The sequence below is a fragment of the Falco naumanni genome, chromosome 15 (genome assembly GCF_017639655.2).
Source record: "Falco naumanni isolate bFalNau1 chromosome 15, bFalNau1.pat, whole genome shotgun sequence".
NCBI classification, from domain to species: domain Eukaryota; kingdom Metazoa; phylum Chordata; class Aves; order Falconiformes; family Falconidae; genus Falco; species Falco naumanni.
This window is the reverse complement of record NC_054068.1, coordinates 1,849,752-1,873,688: the sequence shown is the minus strand read 5'-3', so window position 1 is coordinate 1,873,688 and position 23,937 is coordinate 1,849,752. Positions and strand designations below refer to the sequence as shown.

Genomic DNA, 23,937 nt, shown 5'->3' with positions numbered 1-23,937 from the left:
CAATGGGGAGGTGTGCAATGGTGAGGGTGCTGTACAACAGGGACGGAGTCATGCAATGGGGGGCTGTGCAATGGGAAGGAAGCCATGCAACAGGGCACCGTGCAACAGTGAGGGAGCCATGCAACAGAGAGCTGTGTACTAGGAAGACACGCAATGGGAGGGAGCCGTGCAACGGGGAGCTGTGCAATGGGAAGGCATGCAATGGGAGCTGTGCAACGGGGAGCTGTGCACTGGGAAGGCATGCAATGGGAGCTGTGCAACGGGGAGCTGTGCAATGGGAAGGCATGCAATGGGAGCTGTGCAACGGGGAGCTGTGCACTGGGAAGGCATGCAATGGGAGCTGTGCAACGGGGAGCTGTGCAATGGGAAGGCATGCAATGGGAGCTGTGCAACGGGGAGCTGTGCACTGGGAAGGCATGCAATGGGAGCTGTGCAACGGGGAGCTGTACACTGGGAAGGCATGCAATGGGAGCTGTGCAACAGGGAGCTGTGCACTGGAAAGACGTGCAATGGAAGGGAGCCGTGCAACAGGGAGCTGTGCACTGGGAAGATGTGCAATGGAAGGGAGCCGTGCAACAGGGAGCTGTGCCATAAGGAGGTACATGCTGGGAAGGTGTGCAATGGGGTGCAGCATGGCTAGCACAGGACTGGGGGTGCGCACCTCACCATGGCTGGGCCCTGCCCAAGGCTGGGCTCCTGTCCCCGCTTCCGCTCCCAGCTCTGCTGCGCCTGGCTGGGCTGACGGCCGCCGGCCCTGGGTGGAAATGCACCTGAGGGAGGTGGGTGGGGGTCACCCCGGCCGCCCCGCTTCATGCACCGCCGCGCACAGCCGGAAAAACACAGCTCCAGTGGAGGAGTGGGCTGCGGAGTCTGGGAGGGGACAGCGCCAGGACACGTGCCACCAGAGAAGGGCCAGCACATGGCAGCCTGAATGGCACAAAGGCCACATGCCTCTGTGCAAGGGGCTGCCCCGCTGCCCGCATCGCGGCTGGACCAGCAGCATCCCCGGCGCTAAGGCTGGCAAAGCCGTGCGGGGACTCCTGCTCCATCCCACCACAGCTGCTGCCCTGTGCCCATCACCCATGGGTGCCCCGGCCGTGTGCCAGGCTTTGCCGGTGAGCCGGGAGAGGGTCCAGCTGCCCCGCACAGCCCCCATCGCTGCGGAGACAAAAGCGAATCTGCAGCCAGACCGACCGAAAATAACAACCCGGGTGCCGCGGGGTGGGGGTCTGTGCTGTGTTCCCGTGGGACACGCGTGGGGCTTCGCTCCAGCCTGGCTGGGTGCTGGACACAGCCGTGGGGCTGCGGCGGGAGCGGGATGCAGCGTTGCCATGGCTGGGGAGCCCCAGCTCAGCCGCCGCGTGCCACCACCGTGACTGCTATGTCCCCGGGATGGCCGCATGGCCGGGCATGTCTGTGTGTCCCGGGATGTCTCTGTGTCCCCGGGACATCTGTCCCCCGCAGGAGGCCCCATGGCTCCGGGCTCCGCACAGGCCTCCCTCAGCCATGCCATAATCCAGCTCCTTGGGCACCCCCCCCGGCAGAGCCACAGCTCCATGACATCACAGCCACCCGCCGTGACATCAGAGGCCACCGTGATGACGCCGCAGGGGCTGCAGTGACATCAGAGGCACGCTGCCAAGCCAGCGGGGGCCGCCGACCAGCCCCGCCCCCAGGGGGCGGTTTGGGTCCAAATCCCCGTAAAACGGGGGCGGGATGGGGGTGGAACGTTTGGGCGCGGAACGCGGGGGCCGCGGGGCCGCGTTTCCGCCGGAGCCCGTTCGCGGGCGGAGCGGTCCCGGGGCGCGGTGCCGCCGCCAGGTGAGGCCCCGCCGCGGCTGCGGGAGGCGGCAGGGGGCCCGTGGGCCGGTGCCGTGGGCCGGTGCCGTGGGCCGGTGCCGTGGGCCGGTGCCGTGGGCCGGTGCCGTGGGCCGGTGCCGTGGGCCGGTGCGGGCCGGGGCCCTTGTGCCCGGCTCTCCTCCCCTGCGGGTCCCGCCGGCCTGTGGCAGGGGCGCCTTGCCGGGCGAGGGGAGGGTGGGTGTCGCTGCCATTAACGCTGTTTTTAATTAAAATACAATAAACGTTCCGTCAGGCGGTGCTTGGGGCGAGCAGGGGCCTCGGCTCGGCCCCCTGCCTCGCCGCGGCCCGTGTGAGGGGGCTCAGGCCCATGTGCCTGCCGTAGCGTGGAAATCTGTGGGGCGAGGGGCTCCTGCTGCAGCTCTGAGGCTGGATGTGAGTAGGGTAAGGGGCAGAGAGCTGGAGGGGGGGAAAGCCACCCGGGGTGAAAGAAGAATAAAGCCTGACCTTCTCGGGAGAGATGGAGCGGTTCAGCCTCATGGCTTCTAGCTGGGGCGACCCCCCCCCCCTCTCCCCCGCCGTTTTCCCCTCCTGCTTCAGCCATGTGAGGCTGGGTGTGAGAGGCACGGTTTAGTGATGGATGTGGCAGTCCTGGGGTAACACTTGGGCTTGATGCTCTTAAATGTCTTTTCCAACCTAAATGATTCTATGGTAGGGCATGAAAGGCCCATCTACTGCGTTGCCACTGTCTTCTGCCCAAGGCTCCCGGGGACAAACTTTGTCTCTAGGTTTGCTCTGCCAGACTCTGTGTTACCAGTTATCCCTGAGCAGAGGGCACCGTAAAGGGCACAGCCCCTGCTGTTCCTTCACCCTGACCCAAGTGTCTGTAAGCCGGCACACACGCAGTCAGCACTAGTTCTGTGAAGTCCATAAATGCGCAGGCCCGGCTAAAGGTGCTGTTGTTTATTGTTCCATTAAATCTGGACCGGTGCTGTGGCGAAAGGGGGATAATGTAATTTTTGGAAGGCGCTGTTCTGAAGCAGCAGCTAACACCTGCTCCAGAGCTGTACGAGGAACAGTGAGTGTGCCAAGTGCACTTAGCTGCAGTGGCCTGGAGCACTGCATGATCCTGGCAAATGGTTGATTCCGATTAATGCCCCTCGTAATGTCTGGGGCATTAACATCTCGGCAGTGAGCTGGCCTTGGGCGCAGGTTTGGTTTAGGTTATGAGTGGTGTTGCCTTTTTATATTTTAGTCTCTACAGAGAAGTGGAAAGATGTCATGCAAGTTTTGTCATGACCTGTTTTGGTTTTTTTCCATCCTGATGCTATATGTCATGAGTGCGCATGGTTACCGCACTCTGGGTTTAAAGCCTCTCTCACCCTCCCTCCCAGATGTTTCCGCACTAAATCACAAGTTTCTTTTGCAGAAGCAGAAATTGAGGTCAGTATGCAAAAGAAAATACATGCAAAGCCAATGTTGAGCTGGAAAAATGTTCTGAAGGTGGATGGGAGACTGCAGGGCTTGCAGCTATGTCTATGTAAAAATAAACACTGCTGCCTGTGCAGCCTGAGCTGGGTTAAGCTGTATTCAGCTCTTCCCTGTGTAGCTGCCAGTTTTCTGGATCCTGTTTGTTTCGGCTCCTCCCCATGGTGGGAAGCTGAGCTGGAAGGCTGTTGGAGTTGAGCTGCACCACTAATAGACTTTTATTAAAATTTTTTGTGCTAAATCAAGTAATTATTGCCAGTGTCAAGGAAGTGTCATGAACACTCTTACAGAGTGAGAAGTCATCATCCTTTGGCTATCTTCTCTTGTCATAGCATCTCTCTGGGGGATACTTCAGTGGTGGTGTTTAATAGCAGCTGTTAGATAGGCCGTGCAGTAAATCCCTTTCTCTTCTGCCACAGCCCTGTGATTTCCTCTGTGCTCCCATGTTGGTGTCAGTTTCTGTATGGAGAGGGTGCTTGTTCTTGCTGAGTTTCCAGCCAGAGATCCATGCTACGTGCAGAAGGGGGATAGGGTTCTTTGGAGGCATCTCCTCAAGTCCTTTCAATTTATCACTTTGTCCTCTCAGTTTATCACTTCTTCCTCTTGTCTTTGTGTACCAGTGGTCTCCTCTGCAAAGTGTTCCTGTAGTCCCTTGAGGTTTCTGTCTCCCCGTTATATTCTTAAGGGTTTTGTGCTGTGTGTTAACTTTTTCCATGATATTTCTGTGAGATGATCCAGGTAGTGTCCAATACTATTACATATACCTTTCCTTTTGAAAGGGAGAGGGATGATAAAAAGAGGGATAAAGAGCAAACTTCTGTTATTTCTCACCAGTCACCACAAAAGCTTTTTTGCTAACTTCTCCCATGAGTGGATAGGTTAATGTCCTCGTGCTGTCTAAGCACAATGGCAGAATAGGCAACGTTTGTGCCAGCCCATGGTCTTCCTGTAAATTCTTTACTGGCATTGGTATTCCTCCCCATTCCCTTTTGGAGATTTTCTTTGTTGAAATGCCCCTGTGCATCATGTCACAGCTCTTGCTTACAGCAGAATGGCTGGAGTGATGGATAGGCTGGGCTCAGATGAAGCTCTGGCTGCCCAGGTGAAGCCTGATGCCACGGCTGAGCTTGTCCTGATGCTCTGCCTGGCTCTGGGTGCTGCCAGGCTGGTAGTTTCAGAAGTGCAGTACCAAACCCACAGGTCAGCATGTGTGTGGCTGTGCTTCCCTGCTGCTGTTTGCTGGGAAAACCAGCTGCTCGGTGTGAGCAGGGCTGTGGCTGTTTGGGAGCTGCTAACCACTTGGTCTGTCACATAAGAAAGCTTTTGAGCTGAAGCAGGGTTTGTGATGGATGACCCATCAGCTGGGAGGGTTTGGGCACTTTCCTGAACTTAGATGTGCTGTTGCTTGAAGGAAAGCTCACACTGGAAACAGTCCTCCATGGGGCTAAACCTTCTGTGTCTAGCTCTGTGCTGCCTGACTTGAAGCACAGAGCAAGGCAATGGTTTACCAAGGTGGTGGAAACCGCAAATTGAGAGCTAAGGACTGTGGCAATTATTTAATTTCTTTAAATGCTAGTTTCACTGAGTTAGAATGGCACCTCAGGTAGCCACCACTTAGTGTCCTAAGATTACTGATCAATGAAAACTATTTCTCAAAGTTAGACTGTTTTTTTAGGGATGTGGAGACTACTTAGGGAAGGGTCTCTGTTTCCTGTTCCATCCAGGCAGGGCCTTAGCACACTGGGAATGCAGCAGTCTGAATCATAAACATTAATAATACAGTGGGTATTATTCAAATGAAGGCTGCCACTTTTCCTTTGTGGGAATAAACCTGGGTAATTGCTGCACATACTTATCTGTTCCTATAATTGCTTTCTGCAGAATCACTTCAAAACAAGCGGTGCTGGCAGGATGCTGGTCTCCCTGCTCTTCCCCCAAGTGAGCCAGCCCCTTCGATGCCTTGTCCGGGACTTGCACCGTTGCAGATGGGGGTTGCATGGGCAGAATAGGGCTGGCTGTCCCCACAGGGGTCTGCAAACCACGTTGGCAACCTACAGCAGCGATGTTACCCCTGTCTTCTCTAGGGCTTTGGCTTTCGGAGATAGAATCGCCATCGTTGACCAAAATGGTGAGCACACTTACAGGGACCTTCTCAGCCAGAGTCTACGCTTGTCCCGGGAGATCTGTAGAGTTCTGGAGTGCTCCAGCCAGGACTTGAAGGAAGAGAGGATCTCATTTTTGTGTCCCAATGATGCCTCATATGTGGTGGCCCAGTGGGCTTCCTGGATGAGCGGGGGCATAGCAGTGCCCCTTTACAAGAAACACCCTGTACAACAACTGGAGTATGTGATTCAGGATTCACAGAGCGCTCTAGTCATCGCAGCAGAGGAATATGTGGGGAAAATAGCCCCTAGTGCGGAGAAGCTGGGCGTCCCAGTTCTGCCACTTCTTAGGTCTCATAGTGATGGATCCACAAGTCATGCAGCAGTGGAAGAGGGTCCCTTGACAACATGCTCCTCGTGGAAAGACAGGGGAGCCATGATAATCTACACTAGTGGGACAACAGGAAGACCAAAAGGTGTCCTCAGCACCCATGAGAATGTGCAAGCTGTGGTGAGTGCTGCTTTCTCTCTGCGAAGTTAATCTCCAGTTACAGAGGTCTTGGCCTTCAGAGGTGATTTGGGGCTGCAAACTCCAAAGCACAGCACACCTTAGCACAACCGAATTCCTGCACGGAGCTGTGGGGCTGTGTCTTGGGAGTCCTCAACACTTTTAAGATGGACACTTAAGATGGAGCGTTTGAGGCTCTAAACTTGGTCCTTTTGGTGTTGCTGGGCTGTAGCTGAGGCGGATGGACTCTTCTCCCTGCTTTCCTGGAAAGCAGAAGGAATGAGACCGCTTTCTTTGCAGTTTTCTTTTCTCCACTGTGACTAGGAAAGAATCTTTGCCCCTAACAGGAATATAACTTAGCCCAGCCCAGTACTGTGTGAAGTCTGTGCATTATTCAGCTATATATCCCCAAGGCAAAAAATCCATTAGCTCTCTGAGCCAAAAGGAATTAAAAGTTTGAATGAGCCTGCTGACTACCTCACCAGTTGGTTATCACTGCCTGCAACTGATAGACTCATGCCATTAGGGGAAAAAGGGCAGGGAATACATCGTGCCTTACGGATACCTCCAAAAGCTTACTGGGTGCTCAGATACCGCAGTGTCGGGAGTGGTATGAAAGCCTTGATGGATAGAGCCAGGGCTTGGCTATACTGGGCAAAGAATCTGTTCCCTTACAAATATGCTGATGATTTGGGAGGTGGCCTGAGCAGTCACCATCTTTTGAGCTGTCTTGCAAAAAGCCTAAAACCTGCTCCCTGCCCTGTGGAAGAGGGTTGTGAATGACATGACTAAATTCCACTCTTCAAATGCTTCTTTTATTTTTAGATGGCTGGAAATAAGCTTTCCAGTTGCTAATGCTGGGCTCTGAGGAGCATTGTTCACCCAGAAGCCTGAGGTGTAACACTTTAGATAATTATGCCTTCATAGCAGAGTATTTTAGAAGCTTGATATACTAATATTTTTTTTCTAACATAAAGCCTACTTTCTGTTTTATTAGACAGTGATTTTCTGCTCCTATTGACTATCCCTTACAGGTATTGAAAGCCCAATGTCATTGGTGTCCAAACTATGTCTACAGAGTTCTGGGAAGATTAATTTTTTGCTTACAATTTCTGCCAATGCTGTGTGTGCAGCAGCAGGCTAATGATTTTGTAGGCCTTGCTTAAAATCACTGTTGACTATTTCTCAGTAATGAGGAAGGACTTTGCTGATGCATATGAAGACACGTACTGACAAGTTGTGTCTTCTATTTATATAGATTGTATTGTATGTTGTGGTGGGAATTTTGCTTGTGCTAACCCTAAAGGAAAGGGTTTTTTGTGCCCAGGCATCATTCCAGGAGGTGTGGGATTTCTGCCGCCAGCTGTGCCCAGGGGATCTGGGGTGCAGATACCTTGGGCTTTTCAAGCAATGAGAGTCTTTCCTCCTGCCCTAATGATGGGTTGTATGTTTTCTTCTGCAGACCACAGGACTGGTTGAAAAATGGGAATGGAAGAAGGAGGATGTTATTCTGCATGTGCTGCCTTTACATCATGTCCACGGGGTGATCAATAAGCTCCTCTGTCCTCTCTGGGTGGGAGCGACGTGCATCATGTTACCCGAATTCAGTGCACAGATGGTAAGCCTGGAGGGATTGTGCCGTAGCCTTTGAAATTCAGCAGTAAGACCCCATGCATTGTAATTAGAGCAACTTTGGAAATAAGTTCTTAAAGACTTCCAGTCTCTTTAGCTATTGGCTGCATGTGGTTCGCAGTGTCCATTAATAAAGCTTTTAGTTGAACACTCAGTTTTGGGGTAAACGTGCTGTTCTGGAGGATACAACTTGTTTAAGTGTGATGTATGTTATCATAATGCTAGGCTGCCCCTCCTCGTGATGTTGAGGGTCTCTGACTAAAGGTGGGCTTCTATATACCCACTAAGAGCATGTGCACCTGGAATAAGGGTTGTTAATTTAGTAGTACCAGGGAAGGTGGCAATACTGGATTTTTCTCCTGCATGTTAGCGATGTGCTGCTTGAAGCTATGCTGCTTGTGGACATTTTTAGTAGCCCGCATTTTTTTCCCTTCCAGTCCTGTGTCCTCTGTGTTTTATATAACATTACATGACAGAACACATGCTTTAGTTTCTTGCAGTCCAAGTAAGAGAAGTGCCGCTAGTCATCGCTTGCATGCAAGCATTGCTCTTCCTTTGTGGAGAAACAAGTGTTAACAGATCTGTTGGTTTAGACTCAGTGATATGCGAGAGGGTTTGCTAAAAGAGAGCTTCTTGCAGCCTTGCAGGAGAGGTGGCAGGAGGGAAACCTTGCTTGAATACAGTAGACATGCTTATAATGTTGTTTTCTAGCTGAGACGGGAAATGCCAGTCCCAGTGCTCTGCTTCTCTTTTGTTCCTTGCTGTGGTGGCAGGCAGCCGACCTAAAGAGAGGAAGAAAAGGGGCAACCAACGATAAGGTAGAGCAGTTTCTACAGTTACCAGCCCCTGGGATCCAGTGCTGTTCATCTGCATCTCCCAGTGTTGTGGGTGGTATGAGAGATGTCGGAGTCCGCAGTGTCGCTGTTAACGGATCAATTGGGTTTTCAGGTGCTGCTGCCAACTCGTAGCGGGAAGGAGACGTGCATTGTTAGTACAGAACTCCTTGGGAAAGTGAAAAAAGAGCCTGTCAAGCCTGTGCTTTGTAGCTAAACAGGCCGCTTTGCCTATTAATATTTATTCATATGCTGGGTGGCCTTGTTTGGCCGAAAGGACAAGGTGCAAAGGTGTGGGATACACCCAGAAGCCTATGACTGTGCTGCTGCTAGGCAAGGGTGAGCCAGGGCTCTGATCTGAGCAACTGCAGGACCATGTGATTCTTCATTGCTTATTTCTGCTTCTCGGAGAAACAACCACAGAAAATGCACGCTTCCTTTCTTGTTTCAAGATGGCCCTGACACCTGAACACCGACTTGCTGCCCGAGCACTGGTGCTTTGGTGGGGAACAGGCCCAGAGTCCTGGAAGGGCAGCTCTCTGCATTTGCATTTCCAGAGTAAATAGATAGGATGCTGTGGTAGAAGAAAGCAGGAAGGTCCCTTGGCAGCTGTAGCCAGTGCTCTCCTCGTTGGTCACTGCCAAATTGCCTTCATCTGTCTGTAGGGTGTCTCCCCAAAAGCTCAGGGTTCAGTAGGGACGCGTGCCCCACGAGAGCTGGAGCTCAGCATGTGCCCAGCCCTGGTGATGCTGGTGAGGTGGCAGAGGAGCGTGCTGGAAGCAAAGCCAAGCCCTCTGGAGGGCGCGTTTCTCCACGTCCTGTGCCATCGGTGATTGATTGTCCCTTACACCCTCGCGTGTTTCTCTGCTCTCTGCCGACATCTGCAAATGAATGAGCTGACGTTGAAGGATGGGTTCAGGTTCGGGGGGAGCTGGGCACCCCGCCTGCCTCTTCTGATCAAAGCTCTCCCCCAGCCTTGACAATCAAGGGCAAGTGGGGACAGGGCTGGAGACATCCGCTTGACCCTGGAGATTGAACTTGGGCAGGGAGGTCGGCGTGGCAAGCGTGCCTGCTGCAGCGAGTGCCGTTCCGAGGGTTCTCAGGTGCGTTCAGGCTCTGAAGAACGTAATTTGCTTTTCTCCTTTTTTTTATTCCCTTTATTTTTCCGAGGGCCTCCCCTGGGAGCTGAAAGTGGTTTGATCGACACTACAAAGAAAGCACATGAGGGTAAATAAGGCTTTCTTGTGGAGTTTAATGCAAGCTGCCTTTCAGTTCCAGTCTATTTTCACCAGCTGTTTACAAAATGCCTTTTGCTACTGAAATCAGCTTTCAGAAAAGCAGCAGAGTTTCAGTGGAGAATTTTGCAAAAGGAGCCTGAGTTTTGCTGTGTGGCTTTTTTTTTTTTTTCCTTCACTGCACCTTGAGAAAGCAGCCAATTATAGTGTGATATAAAGAAACTCGAATGGCAGCTAAAACACTTGACAGGCTGATCAAAACAAGGCTAGGAACTTACTCTCAACCTGCTGCAGACATATTTAGCCTTGAGTGATACTGGCAAGGGTTCAAGAGAAACCGCAGCAGCATGCCCAGTGTGTGTTTGGTTTCTAATCACTAACACTTCATTATACAAAATAAATACTTTATTATTACAGTGTTTATTAAATTACATAATTTGCGGCGTGCCTTATAGTCATGGATACAGATGCCAGTCTGGTTTTGGTGGTCATAATAATGCTCTTTTTTTTTTCTGGGTTAAAGATGTTTCAAGCCCCGGACTAAGGCTTGCTTGTCGTTCCCTGCAGTGCAGTGTTAGGAGGTGGCATCTTTCAGACCCTTCCATCTGCTTTTGGTAGCTGTCCAAGGAAAGGTTAAAAATCAAAACTGTGGAGTAACCCCAGTGTCCTGACCAACGTCCGCTCTCTTACTAAAATAGCATCTGATGTCCGTGGCAGCGTGCAAGCTATTGCAGGGGCCACAAGGGCTCATTAAAGTGTATTGAGGTGCCTCAAGCGTGAAAGTTGCTGCATAAAATCAGATTCTTTTTATTAAATGAGGACATCCATTACTTTGCGCTAGCTACTGTACATATTATAATTCACTTTATAGCACCATCTGTTAAGACTGTCTTGCTTAAGCCTTTCGTAGCATCTTTTTATTGTAAGTTATTAAAAAATATGGCTGCATCTATTAATCATGTATTAATAAAGGGTTTATAAATGGACCCTTAGTTTCCAGCATTACAGTCTAGTTGTATGTGACGTGCTAAGTCATCTGGTGTGTGTACTCCTTGGGGTGCAGTGTGTCTTCACGGGGAGCCCTTCTCGGGCTGCTGCCCACACTCCTGCCTGGAGACTGTAGGAGCAGCACCTGGTGCTCCTGCCTGTGCTTCTGGTGCTTGGGAATAACAGCGCTGACTGGGCAGGGGGGACGTTTTGGTGCTGCTGTGGGCATGTGGACTCTGGAGCAGGCAGGAAAGCAGCAGTGAGCCTGAAAGTGCATTCCTCCCAGCAGCTGTGTGGGGCCAGGGTGGCTCCGATGTTGTTGTTTTTCTTTTTTCAAGGATGAGAACTGTGAGGGCAGAAACCTCCTTGGGAGCCACAGCAAGCTGTAGCCTAAGCATCCCTGTATGATCCTCCCATCATAACTTGCTTCCAAGCGGAGTTTACTTCTCCAGCTGCACTATTCCTGTTTGCAGACAGCCAGCATTTATCAGCTGCATCTGAACCTGTTTGAAATGCCTGCCTTTTTTTCTTGTGTAGGAGCAGAAGTTTAAAAGATGCTGGATTTGTACAATTCTTGTGCAGATTAGTGGCCAGAGGAGAAGAGATTAATGCCTGTGCTTAAGGAAGGAGTGCAAGGTGAGCCTTCTCCTTACTGGGTGTCGGAGAAAGCCCGTGAGCAAGTGCTTTTTGAAGGCTGCTGTGAGCATCAGGGCTTGCAGACACTAGAGCATCCATTCCCTAGTGACTCCCCGTCTCCATCTCCTTTCCCTGCATCAATTCAGTGATGGCTGCTGAGGCTGAGCTCGCCCTGTGTTGTGACTGTTACTCGATGGAAATGTCAGTGAGTCTGGAGAGAAGCTGGGCATCCTCCATGCCAGTGCTTTTGCTGTGACAGTCACACGCTGATGGCCCTGTTTTGGACTGGGACTCAGCTGTGCTGGGCACCCTGCAAACAGGAGCCTTTTGGAATGAGTTGTGAGGTCAGTGTCTGCTTTGCAGGATCCTCTGCTGAGGCTTTTGGCTGAAGTGGATCCACTCTTGAGTTAGAACCATGGGAATGGCTTGTCTTTTCTGTGGACCACCTCTGATCTCACCTTAAGGGAAAGATGTTCTCTGTCAGCTCTTTGCAATGATAAACATGAGATCAGATCCCAGGCGGTCTTTCAGTCTTAAGTGCGGATTGGGAAATAAAAGTATTCAAAAAACATGGAGGTAAAAACTTGCTCTGAGTGATGGGGGAAGCTTATAGAAATGTCAGCTCTGCGTGACCTAGTTGTGGGGTGTGCTGTCCACTTGGCTCTGCTGGGTGGGTTTCAAGCTGTGGTGTGCTGCCTGCAGAATGACAACACTGTCTGTGCCCTGCAACTGCTTCCATGATAAATACACTGAGATGCAGATTTACTGCCCTAAAGTTCCAAAAGGAGCTGTTGTTTTGGTGCCAGCATTACTGCATGTCTGACTTAAGGTGCCTCCAAGGACCAAGCCCTCTAAAATTCATACCCAGTTTTACAATGTCACACACAAAGCCATCAAAATTGTTAATCTTATTTGGACCCTTCTTTCTAGTGAGATGAGAATGATGAGTGCCCAAAGCTAGCATGTGATTTGGGACTAGCTTCTCCTGATGTCTTGTGTGCTGTCACCTGTGGCAGCTTTTATCCCTTGGTGAGAGGGTGCTGCAGACCTGATCCTTGTAAAGGTTGTGCGTGAGGTGTTGCTCCAGGGTTACTGCTGCACTACACTCCTGATTTCCTCATGAAGCCAGCAGCCTGCAGGCTGCTTCTGCAGGCAAACTGTTTGTCCTTGCTGCTGCTATTATCTGTGCAAACCAGGCTGGGCTGAGGCTGGGCACTGGTGCTTTATACCTTCGCTGGGCTGTGCAGGGAGATCTATGGCTCGGCAGTCACAGTTGCCTCTGGGAAGGAGAAGCATGCACTGCAGTGAGCCTCTCCCCTGGATCTGTCACTTCTGCAAACATCACTCTGGGCAGCTTTTTTAGTTTATTTTAAAAAGAAAAGCAGATCCAAGCAGAGGAGTCTGATCTCCAATAACCGAGCACTGCTAAGATGCTGCTGGGAGCATGCTGGGGATTGTCTCTCCCATCCAGTTTCAGCTGGAGAAAGGCAATTGTCTTTTTGTCTGTTAATAGGAGGCTTCAGAGGAGTAATTTTATTTCAGACTCAAAGAGGAGTTGATGGAGGGAGGAGCAGGTCACTAGTGAATGGATTATGTTTGATCACTTCTTGCAGACCTGGCTTTAAAAAGTTAGAGTTTTTCTCCCCGTCTCCCCAGATCTGCCGCCTGTCCTCAGCATCTGTTACGGAGTAATGTCTTTTGATGTGTGTGTGGAAATATAAAAAATGGAACCAGAGCCTGTCATATTTACTTATATTATCAGGTCCCAGGGAAAGCACTTGCTCCTTTCAGTATGCCTACAGCATAGGAAGGGTTTAAAAGCTTCAGCCTGGAATGCAGAGGGGCCATCAAACTGCACTGATGAATAAATGATTAAAACCAGAGTCACGCAGAGCGCAAACAGTTTGGGGTTATAACAAACATGAGACGAAGCCACCAAGGGCCCAATTTCCCTTTGAAGAGAAGAATGTTTCTCTTTCTGCATATTGCTCACGACCGAGTCTGCGGCTCAGTCCTTGGGAGAGAGCAGAGCTCCCCTTGATGCTCTCCCGTCGTATGTTGTGCCTGTCTGCCTTTGTCAGGGGTGAACTGGCGTCAGATGCGGGTGTATGGTCTTGCCATCCCTTCGGTGCTTCCGAAGAGTTACGAGAGCTCTCTGTCCTTGGTCTGAGGCACCGGGTCTCGCCAAACAAGGAGCTGGTTCAGCTGCAGCCACGTTGATGCCTGTTGCTCTCACAGATACTCTGAAAATTGCAGAGAGCCTTTTTCCTCACCAGCGATGCTACCCGCATGGCAGCGATCAATGCAAAACACAAACCCATCTCCCTGATCAAAAGGGAAGTAAAGGGATGATTTAACTTTGCATTAGAGGTATTGTTACTTTTGAAAAGGTTTAAAAAAAATTCAATAACAACTGAAAATGATACAATAATTTTATAGAAGTGAAGAGCTGTTGTATCTGTTAGAGGCAGCAACGCAGGCTGTCTGTTACCCGTTTGTGGTCTGATGGGAAAATCCATGCTGATACTCGCTTCCTTTATGGCTTTTGGGCATTGGTGCTTGGGTCTTTTCTGGATGTTTTTGGGAGTCTTGTATCAGGCAAAGTCTTGCAGGATTTAGCATGCAAATGGTTGTTGCCATCTCCTCTTCTTTTTTTTGCATTAGAAGATGTCTGGGTGTTGGTAGATTTGGTGTTTTCTGTCTAGCTTAGGGTATTGCACATGTCCCTCTGAAGGTGAGGCCATTGTAAAGGGGGGAAAAAATTACTGCCTTTTCTCCTCTGTGCTTGCATCTCTTGATTCAGGTGATCTCAGCAGATCTGGAGGCTGGTTGGGAAGGTTGCTGTGTGAAATGACCATCTCTTGGAGCAGCTTGTGTGTTCCTCTGTTGTCATTCACCATCATGCCATCTGTGTGCTGGAAGGAATACGTGGGAAAAAATCTTACAGCTGTGTCTCACTGAGGTTGTTTTGTACCCACTGGTGTAATCTTCTCTCTCTCTTTTTTTTTTTTTTTTTCATTTGCTGATGGCAAAATCCCACTGGCCAGCCCATGGAACTGCCCAGATATGCTTTTGTGCAGTGTGAGGGGAAGAAAATCAGGAATGTCATGCTGACGGGAAGACTCTTGGGAACAGAAGGTCTCCCACTTCTTTGCTGGCTCAGGCAGCCCTGTCCTGTAAGCCTGCCCTGGGCTTTTGCTGCCGTTATTGCTGTTCCCACTCTTGCTTTCTTCCACTTAGAGACCTTTTGTGTCAAGCCCTTGTTTATTTTAAAAGGAATCTTAGTCCATCTCCTGCACATATTCCATGGGAAGACTGCTGCTTCCCTTGTGTCCAGTGAACACTCATTGTAAAGTCCGGCAACCCTGGCATGCAGTGCTGTGTTTGCCTCCATGGCTTTTTAAAAGCACTTGGAGTCCTGAGGTATCAGGAGAGCGAAATAAAATGAAATGACGGGCTGCCAATAAGCTGTCCACAGGTAATTGATGTGGTGATGGTGACACATGGGATAACGGAGAGCAAGATTGATTGTGCTGCTGTAAACCTGACGGTGTTGGAGGATACCGTGTGCTGGATGGGCAAAGCAGGCCTCTTGCTACAAGCTTGTCCAAGCCCCGGGATTGATTGATTAGTCCCAGGTAGTGAGACTTTCCCAGATCCTTCTCTCAAACCGTGAAGTTATAGTTATAAAACAGAAATAGCTGTTACAGCTGGCTGGGCAGTGACAAGCCCTACGGACAGCTCAGGGTCTGCGGAGAGTTTGGGGCTGCCAGCTTTGTACCACGGCTCGGTGCTTAGTACCATTAAAACACGTGGGAAGGATCCAGATTTGGCTGAGCAGGAACAGAGCAGGTGGAGATGTTTGGCTGTCAGCAGATCACCCCGGCAGCTGGTGGCACAAATCCAAAGGCAGCTGCTTATCTTCAGGAAGGGGCTGTTGCTGGAGCGAGTCAGACTGACACAGAAAAAGCCGCTCCTGTGGCTGGAGCGGTGGTAGGGAGGAGTTTATCTAGGGCAGGAGTTGAGCAGGCCTATGAGGACAGGGGACTCTGGGGTGCAGGAGAGATCATCTGTGTTTTGGAGTGATGGGTTTGGGGTTTTTTCAGATCCAAATCCATGTGAAAATAACTGCTGCGTGGCCAGACTGGAAGTCTGCCTGCGCTCCTCACAGCTGCTCTGGACTGGTTGAAGGCAAAAGAAGATACCACAGCAAGGATCGAACAGCCCTGAGCATCTGTTTCCGTTCAATTCTTTCAGCACAGTCCTGATCCCTGCTTACCATCACTCATCTCTCCATGCCCAAAGCAATGGCTCCAGGAAGCACCAGGCTGAGGAGAGCAGGTCCGTGCATTCAGCCCCTGGCTTTGGGGATGTCCTTCTCCATCCTGCTGCATGGAATGGGACAGATACTGGGGCACTGAAGAGAAAAAAGATCTTTAGGAAAAGAGGCTGGGAGCGGTATGGTAGGGGTTAGATCCTTCTGAATTTCTAAATGCAGTTTTGCCTGTTTCGGCTTGTTTTAGGGGATCGTGCTGGTTTCTGCAAGGGAGTGCAATGTTCCCTCTCCAGACATGTCACCCGTCGGTCTGGGCAAGCCTTGTTCCTCCTCTGCTTACCCTGATTCTGAGGGGATCTTGCAGTGCTCATGTCCCAGCTCCCAATGTGTCCAGGGGTTTTCCACCTTGTGCGTTTGTCTCACCCCATTGAGGACCATCTCCAGGCTCGGAGGCAGCGTGAACTCCCTTCTGTTTGGCAGGATGGTGCCTTTGTTGGATGTGTCCTGCTCTATTAAGAATAACAACATGGTGGTGGTTGGGGTTTTTTTAGGAGTCGATTGTTCTGAAGCAGTGGAGTGAGAGATGTGGAGGGAGGCGGCGCCAGAGCAGCGAAGTAGAAAGTAATGAAATAGAGCCCGAGCAAGCAGGACAGAGGGAAGTGGGCAGAGTGACAGCATGAAGGAGAATCACTTGTTCACCTTCAATCAATTCCTGCCTTTTCTCGCTGTCGCACGCGCCTGTGTGCAGCTGAGCATATGTGGGCAGGGAGGGGAGAGGTGGTACGTGTTGTCAGGAGCTGTTAGGAAATACATTTGTCAACAACGGGGCAGGGACCGGGGCAAAAGGAAAGAGGTGGCCGTCACTGTAGCCTTTTATTTATTGATGTCTTTGGATCATTCCTGTCTTGGGGAAGAGCTTACCTAGGGGGAAGAGTGGTGAGGTGTGGAAGGAACGGGCCCAGCTGCAATATTTATGGCTCCTACTTGTTTCTAGCTGCTCCTAGGTGGGGCTGCTCAGCCAGGGCAGACCCCTTAGTCTTCGTCCACTCCAGGAGCAGAGCTAGCTCCTGGAATTTGCCTCTATTTGTATTTCCCACAGGTCAGCAGGAGTTGCAGCTGACAGACATCTGTCCCACAGGGGCCATTCCTCTTGGGAAGAGCATGGTTGGTGTAGTGGCCCTCCGGGCTAGCTGCTGCCTCCTGACTGCAGTTGGCTTACCTGAGGTTTCTGATGGCTGGTCTGAGCTCACTGGGGGCATTTGTCTCTGTACCCACGCCCCAGATGATGACCATTTCTGTTGCAGTGGAGTCTCACTCCCAGTTCCAGTGTGGTATCTCTCTCTCCAGCTCTGCCACCTGTCTTAAAAGCATTTCTCACTCAAATGTTTGAGCCTGTGGGCTCATACCTGTGTTGTGTTCTTCAGATGTGGCATAGTGTCTTTCCAAAGAAGAGCTCCCATGCTTTGAAAGGCTGGTGACTTTGTGTAGCCTTTAAAGAGCTGTGCATGATAAAGGAATTAACTGATTCTGTCATAAGCTTATGGCTTCGTGAGCAAATCCTTGGCTGTAACATGAAAGTACTAAAAAATGCCATTTCCATTATCTTGTGCTCACTGAGAGCGAAAGCAGGTGGGTGATCCTCTGGTGGAATGAGAAAGTTGAATATCGTGCTTTGAGCAAAAAGGGCATGATGAAGGTTGAGAGCCATTGCTCCGGACGTGGATGAGGTGCACACAACAGGCTTTCAGTTGTTTGCACTTTCCAGAAGTCTTAGATAGCGGAGGTTTGGCTGTTTGTGACCAGCCCAGGGTGGCCTTGTTTTGGACAAGCCTGTTGCACTCCTGTACCTCAGTTTCTCCTTGCACCATACAAAGGAGCAGGGGCAGGGCTTACTGCCCTGTGAAGCATTTGTAGCACCCTCACTTGTGAACCTCTTCTCAAAGGTGCTGAGGGAGTGTAGCATTGACAACGTGGACAATTGCTTCTCTCTACACTTTAGGTTGAGGTGTATTTTTATACGTGTGTGCCCTTCCTTTCTAGGTTTGGAAGAAGTTCCTAAGTTCCCAAGCTCCCTGTATCAGTGTCTTCATGGCAGTGCCCACTATCTATGCCAAGCTGATAGAGTATTATGACAAGCACTTCTCTCAGCCCCAAGTCCAGGATTTTGTGCGTGCCTTTTGCCAGCAGAACATCAGGTGGGTGAGCAATGCCCCTTTGGGCAGGAGCTGCTGGTGGCTGGCTGTCTCCACAGTGGATCTGCCGAGTTTTCAGCATCACCTCTTTGCTGTGCTGGTGGTTGTTCTTTAGCGTCTCATTGGCAAGAATAAGGGTGACATTATTTAATTAAGAGCTAGTCTTGTATGGGAAAGCCAGAATGGGTCTGCACGCTCATTATGTCACCCCACATAGCACAAGACTGAGGACTTTGTCCTGCAACCCGAGGATCTTCTTTTAGGAAGCTGTCCTTTCTTAACTTAAAACCCATATCAGACAGAGAATATTCTATATGTGAGGAACATCTTTGGTACTGGTTAAAAGGCTTTTGGGTGTCTGTCTTAAGGTTTTATGTAGGAACGGGCTTTATGTAACCCTATGTTAGACTGCAGATTCCCTGGAGCAAAGGTGATCTTGGATACTTGCTTACACGAGATTTCCTTGTGCAGGTTAATGGTGTCAGGCTCAGCAGCCCTGCCTGTGCCTGTCCTGGAGAAGTGGAAGAAGATCACTGGGCACACATTGCTGGAGAGGTATGGGATGACTGAGATTGGGATGGCGCTTTCTAACCCTTTGCATGGAGTTCGTGTCCCAGGTAGGAGTCTCTAGAGGTTGCACACTGTTTGGAGGCGTTTGGCTGTGAAGCGTTGTTGGGTTTTCTCATCACAGAGAGTATACATCTAATTGCTGTTTGTCATGATTGGGAACAGGCTACGGTAGGAACAATGATCCTGCTAGGGGAATTGGGATTGGGAAGCCAGGAGGGGGCATGGGCAGTGGCTGGTGGGTTTCCCTGGCTGTGGTGGATTGGCAAAGGTGTGTATGCAGAGCTCACGGTGGTGCATGATGGCCTGACCAGCCAGGCTGGTTCTGTCCAGGAGGCAGGGACCATACTGATGCTTTATTATTTCCACAGCCTTAACAAGTTCAAGTACTGTGATGGGACTGCATCTTCAGCTTCTGCTCTATGGAGTTGTATTTATGTACAGTGTTGACACAGGATTCTCCACACAGCAGTTGTTGTCCAACTGATCAGTACTGAACACTTAAAATAGGATGTCTGCTCGCTCTTATTTTAGTGCAAGTTTCTTGACTCTTCAGGAACTAGAAATTGTCACACCTCATTGTACACTCTGGTTCTGTTCTCTCCTTGTCTTACTTGTCTTAGCTACACTTTGTGACTTCTCTCAATATCTGTACTTTATGTAACCTAGAATTAAATTGATCTGCAACATTAAAAATATCAAATGCCCTCACCCTCCCTTTGGTTAAAAACGTGGCCATCTGTCTGCCGAGCAACCCAGCCCACCACTATACCACCTTCTCCTCCCCGCATGCTGTCTGTGCAGGCATAGCACCATATGCATCGTCTTGGTCCCCAGTGTCCTGGGGGGACTGGTGTTACCCAGGGGGGGCTGTGCTGGGCATCATGGCTTCCCACAGCATCCCAGTCCCCCGGGATGCAGAAGCTGTGCCCCTGCAGGGATCTCACAGGGAGAGAAGCCACAGCTCCCCTGTTCTGGCTCCTCAGCCTGAGAACAGCTCAGGGGCTGTGTGAAATGCAAACTCTAGCTTACTTTTGCACAGTAACTGTCATTCCTCCACCCCAGCCAGTCTTCCCTTCCTCCAGAAGTCTCATCCCTGCATGCAGGGAAACAAGATTCCCACCTGTATGAGCTTGAGCTGTCCGTGAGCCCCATGCCACAGGGTGACAGTGCTGAGATCACTTGAATGTCCCTGTGGCCTGATTATATTTGCTTTTAATTCATCTTCAGGAGGGAAGATGAGTGGAAGCTCTAGAAGTTTCCCAGGAGACAGAAGGAGAAAGGAAGTAAGACTGAAAGTGACATGGGCAAGACAGATGTTATCACCCAAAAGGGCAGCTCCTACTCCAGAGTTGCGTGGCTCTGCTCCTGAACAGAGCTGAGGCAGGATCTGTGAGGGTACCAGTGTCTGCAGGGGAGCTGGGGGCAAATTCTGTTGTCCACCTACGAGCAGAGGGGCTGGTGATAAAGGCCGGCTGACCGTCACTCCAGCCACTGCCCAGGGGCTCACTGCAGCCCCAAGAGGGGAGAAAAGCATCTCACAAAGGTGTGGATCAGTGAGGGACCTTACAGAAAGAAGGATATAATCGAATAGGCTTGATTAATTTATTTCAGGAAGTGTAAGTTGGGAAGCAGATGGGTGAAGCTGAGGCATAATTTACTGGAGCTGTGGAAAAGCTTTTGATATAGTACCCCATTAGAGGCTGGGATGTAAGGTCACCAGGTACCACAGAGCATCCAGTGCAAGAGAGTCAGCTGAGAGTCAAATGCAATGAGGGGCGGGCTGGGTACAGGGCCTGGGCAGGAGGAAGAGTGAAGTATCCAGAAAAAAGACTTTAGACGGCACTGGCGCTGGTACTGGTGTTACAGGGACAGATGCTAGGCAGTGGTGACCACAGACCTGCACGCTGGCCAAAATGATTACTAGCTTTATTTTGAAAAAGGAGCACTGCAAGCATGGCACTTTACCCTGTGCATAAGTCCAGGGGTCCTCACGCTTGCCAGGGGATTTCTTCTGGAGTGGAAGCAGCACATGCCCTTTTCTGCTGCTTCATGAGCCTCTGAGGAGAGGTTCTGGGGCTTTCCTTGCCCGCTTCCACCCGCTTGGTGTGGCTGGGGAAGGGGTGAGTCCTCGGAACCTGCCTGTCCTGCCCATGTCACCACCAGTGTCTCTGGCAGTGTGGCACTGCTCTCCGCCAGCAGCACAGGTCTGAAGGGGCAGGGACAGCAGCCGGGGACTTTAATTTACAGAAGAAGAAAAGATGAAAGATATGAAAGATAAATGTTTGCTTGTATATGGTTAAAACCCTGCTTAAAATGCCTCTGTTTTCACCAGCTCTCATTCTAATCCCCCCTGGTGCTGTTACTGTGAAGGGAGATGAATAATTCATGGACACAGAATGCCTCACTGGGCCTAATCACCACTTTAATTGGAGGTTTAGATCAGAGGCGGCTAATAGCTCCTACAGCGGGGACTCCGTGTATTGTTGACAGTGAGATCGTTGAGTGCCTTATCGTTGGCCTGTTTCAATTCTCCCAGGACACCACTGCACATAACAGCATTGAGGTCCCCAGATACCGAAGGACACAGACCGCAGGGCCAATTAAATTTATCTGGGAAGAGCTGACAACTTTTTTAAACAGAGGAGAACTGGTGAAAGAATAATAGTGTCACTCCTTCCCGACTGCAGCCTGGCTGATGCTGGCTGAGCTGACACTGCGGGCATGTTGCCAGCATTTCTTAACATTCAGGAGCCTGCAAATTGGAGAGAGCTGGGAGGGAGCAAGAGGGGAAGGAGCAGGGATTTCTCCCCAGTTTCCCCTTGGGAGTATGGCTGGGCAAAAAAGGAAGCCAGTGCTGAATGTTGACTGCCTTCTGATCACCCTTGATTGTGGTCTTGGTGAAGCCAGGACCTCTGGTGCTGTTCCTTTGGGAACAGGCTCAACCTTCTGCTGACCTGTTGGAGTCGGCACGGCATGCATCTTGACAAAGCAGATGGGCCTGAGAAGCTCCAGTCATTGTTTTTGCACAAATGTGATAAATACTGTCAGGTTCATGTAGCTCTAATCAATGTTGTGTGAGCATTTTCAGCCTTTACAGATGTTGATTTTTAAGTTTGTCATTTTTCCGAAATACCAGAAAGCCTCTTCCAGACTGAATATAAGGAAACAGCCCTCCATGAGGAACTTATCTTAAATGTTGGTTTTACTTTAGCTAAGTAGGAAATAAATTGATGGAGCTGTATTTGTAAGTGATCTGAAACACTGTATGGGGGATGTGTTGCCTTCTCTGTGTCTTCGGATTTCTTTGACAGTGCTGTGCTGATCTTCGGTAGTTCATTCTCAAAGCCTGAGACTAGAAGTGAGCACTAATCATTGAGTTCTGCAGCCTGTGCATCGGCCCATTACATTTCTGCATTGAGGTCGGTAGCTTGCACACAGGGAAGAAGCAGCCTTCCAGGAAGGCATCCACCTGATCTTGATTTGAAAGGTTCCAGAGGTGGCAACCATGGCAGTTCATTGCACTGGTTACTGCTCCCTCCGTGAGCTTTGCAAGACTGACTCTGCAGTGTCTGCCTGCCATCCCTTGCCACATCTCGCAGGCAGGTTGGCATTTTTCACACTGGAGAAAACGTTCCCATAGAAGTCTAGAAGGTGGCTTCAGCAAGCTCGGCATGCAAACATTTGGTGTGTTTTCCATGACTTGGTACTTGCTTTGAGTCCTCCTGGAGTCTACCATGGCAGGTACCAGAGTGTTTATAATACATAAATACCTCTACACAGCACCTCCGGACACTTCTTCTGGCTCATGCTTCTCCCTCCTTACCCTGCTGCAGTCTGCTGTCTCCGACTCCTGGCAGTGCCTGGCCACGAGGAGAGCAGCCCAGGCGATGCTTGTGGTAAGAGAAGGACCTGGCTGCATGTTGGCTGACCTGAATGCTGAAGGCAATTTCAAGCTGAACAGACATGCATCACAGAACTTGCCATGTCGCTTTCTGTTTATTTCTTGCCAGATTTGCTAATTGTTCGGGTAGTTTTGCTGCAATAAAATCTCACTCCCTCATAGTCCATCTGCTCTTAGCTGATCCTGCAGGGATGCCATAAATCTGGGCTACGACGACATATCTATTTCCATGGCAACTGACCGATGTAGCAAACAAAATCATGATGTCACGGTTATCGGATCTCCAGGGCTTGAACAGGAGAATGAGACCAGGATAGGGAAAATGCCACCGGAACCCAGATGCCTGAAATACAGAAGACAAGGGGCAGACAGTGCTGAGCTCCAGGTCCTGCACACCCTGCTCTAAGGACTTTCCAATGCCAAGCTGATACTAGCAGACCCAGAAAGCATCACCAGCTGGAGGCTCTCAGGGGGAAAAACTGATCATCTCTTAAAAAAATCGTACTGATTTAAACTCAGACCTGTCCGGTTCTCCTGAGCCGCAGGTTGCTGTTTGCTGATGTCTCTCTCCCCACTTGGCAGGAGGCAAAAGTCAAGGGCCTCATCTTGCAATGAAAGCCTCTTGTGCTGTTGATATGCAGAGCGAAACCTGCTGAGCCAGCAGATGCCCATGTCTTCTGGTTGCTGCTGAGCCCAGAGCCCCCCATCAGACAGAGGTTGCAGCAACAAAGCTGCCCTTTCTTTTGTGCTTTCAGACGCTCACCAAGAAGAGCATGCACTAAACCAAGGGGTGGGAACGCTGCAGGCTGCAGGTAGGGGAGCTCTGGGTCACAGAACCATCTTGGAGCTTAATAGCAGTTGTTTGAGACACTGTGTCAGATTCCCTGGCTTTGAAAATTGAAACCTGTGGAAGAATGGTGTGGTTTTGATCTCTGCTTTTCTCCTGTGATGTTTTATATACAGTGTATTGATGTCTCATAAAACTGAGATAATCCCTTGCAATTCTCACACTGTTAAGCCTTTGCCTTCTCTGTCAGGTCCAGGCTATAGAGAAGCAGTGAGCCACTGTAGTAATCATTGTGCTCTTTCTTTTCGCATCTTTGTGTAGGTTTCATGGTGTGTTTTTTTTTTTTTAAAAAAGACAGCTTCATTACTGAGCTACGAAGCTGTGCTGATGTCTTCAAAGAATGGCCAAGAGAGACTGTTCAGGGCTGGAGACACATTTGTTTTCCTAGGCATTTCCAACACTGCCTGCTCAGCGAACAACAGCGTATTGCACCGCAGTGACATTTGCATGCAGACATACGATATGATCGAAGCCTTCCTGAAGGGTAACCCCCTGCTAGGAAGTTCTTTAGTGCCAGCACAGTCTGCAGATGCCATTGATAGATGAGCAGCTGCTCTTTTGCATCCTCGATTTTGTTGTTTCCCAGAGGCTGTCCACTGTCTCAGTCTTGTTTTCTTTTGTAGGTTCTGTGGGCACCCCGCTCCCAGGGGTGGAAGTGTGCATTGCCACTGAGACCTTGAAGAACGGTGGTCGTTCCTACACCATCCATGCTCAGGGAGATGAAAACAACACACAGGTAGTGCTCAGCCATGTTCTCTGCTGCTTCGCTTTGTCTCATGAAAAGTTCTCTCCTCCCCAGCCCTTTGAAGCCCCAAGGACTGAGGCTTGCACTGCTGTTCTTCCCAGGAACTCAGTGATGTTATTTAAGAGTTTTCTCTTGCTTGTTTGTTTTGTTGTTGTTTGTGGTATTTATTTTTTTTATGGGCTACAATA

The 23,937-nt window shown here is 50.2% G+C and overlaps 1 protein-coding gene across 3 annotated transcripts in view; it reads left to right on the top strand.

Annotated features, from left to right (window-relative positions):
- The first annotated feature begins 1,749 nt into the window (after positions 1-1,749).
- Positions 1,750-23,937, top strand: part of ACSF3 (acyl-CoA synthetase family member 3) — a 66,484-nt gene continuing 44,296 nt past the window's right edge. Inside the window, exons 1-6 of one of the 3 annotated variants that reach the window (XM_040615309.1) lie at positions 1,750-1,821; positions 5,167-5,898; positions 7,358-7,513; positions 17,535-17,689; positions 18,158-18,303; positions 23,628-23,740. In XM_040615309.1, coding sequence (XP_040471243.1) covers positions 5,197-5,898; positions 7,358-7,513; positions 17,535-17,689; positions 18,158-18,303; positions 23,628-23,740 — 1,272 coding nt within the window. In that variant the 5' untranslated portion in view covers positions 1,750-1,821; positions 5,167-5,196. Of the gene's footprint in view, positions 1,822-1,955; positions 2,035-2,127; positions 2,233-5,166; positions 5,899-7,357; positions 7,514-17,534; positions 17,690-18,157; positions 18,304-23,627; positions 23,741-23,937 lie in introns of those variants that run through there. The other 2 variants (XM_040615311.1, XM_040615310.1) reach the window with 2 other exon arrangements.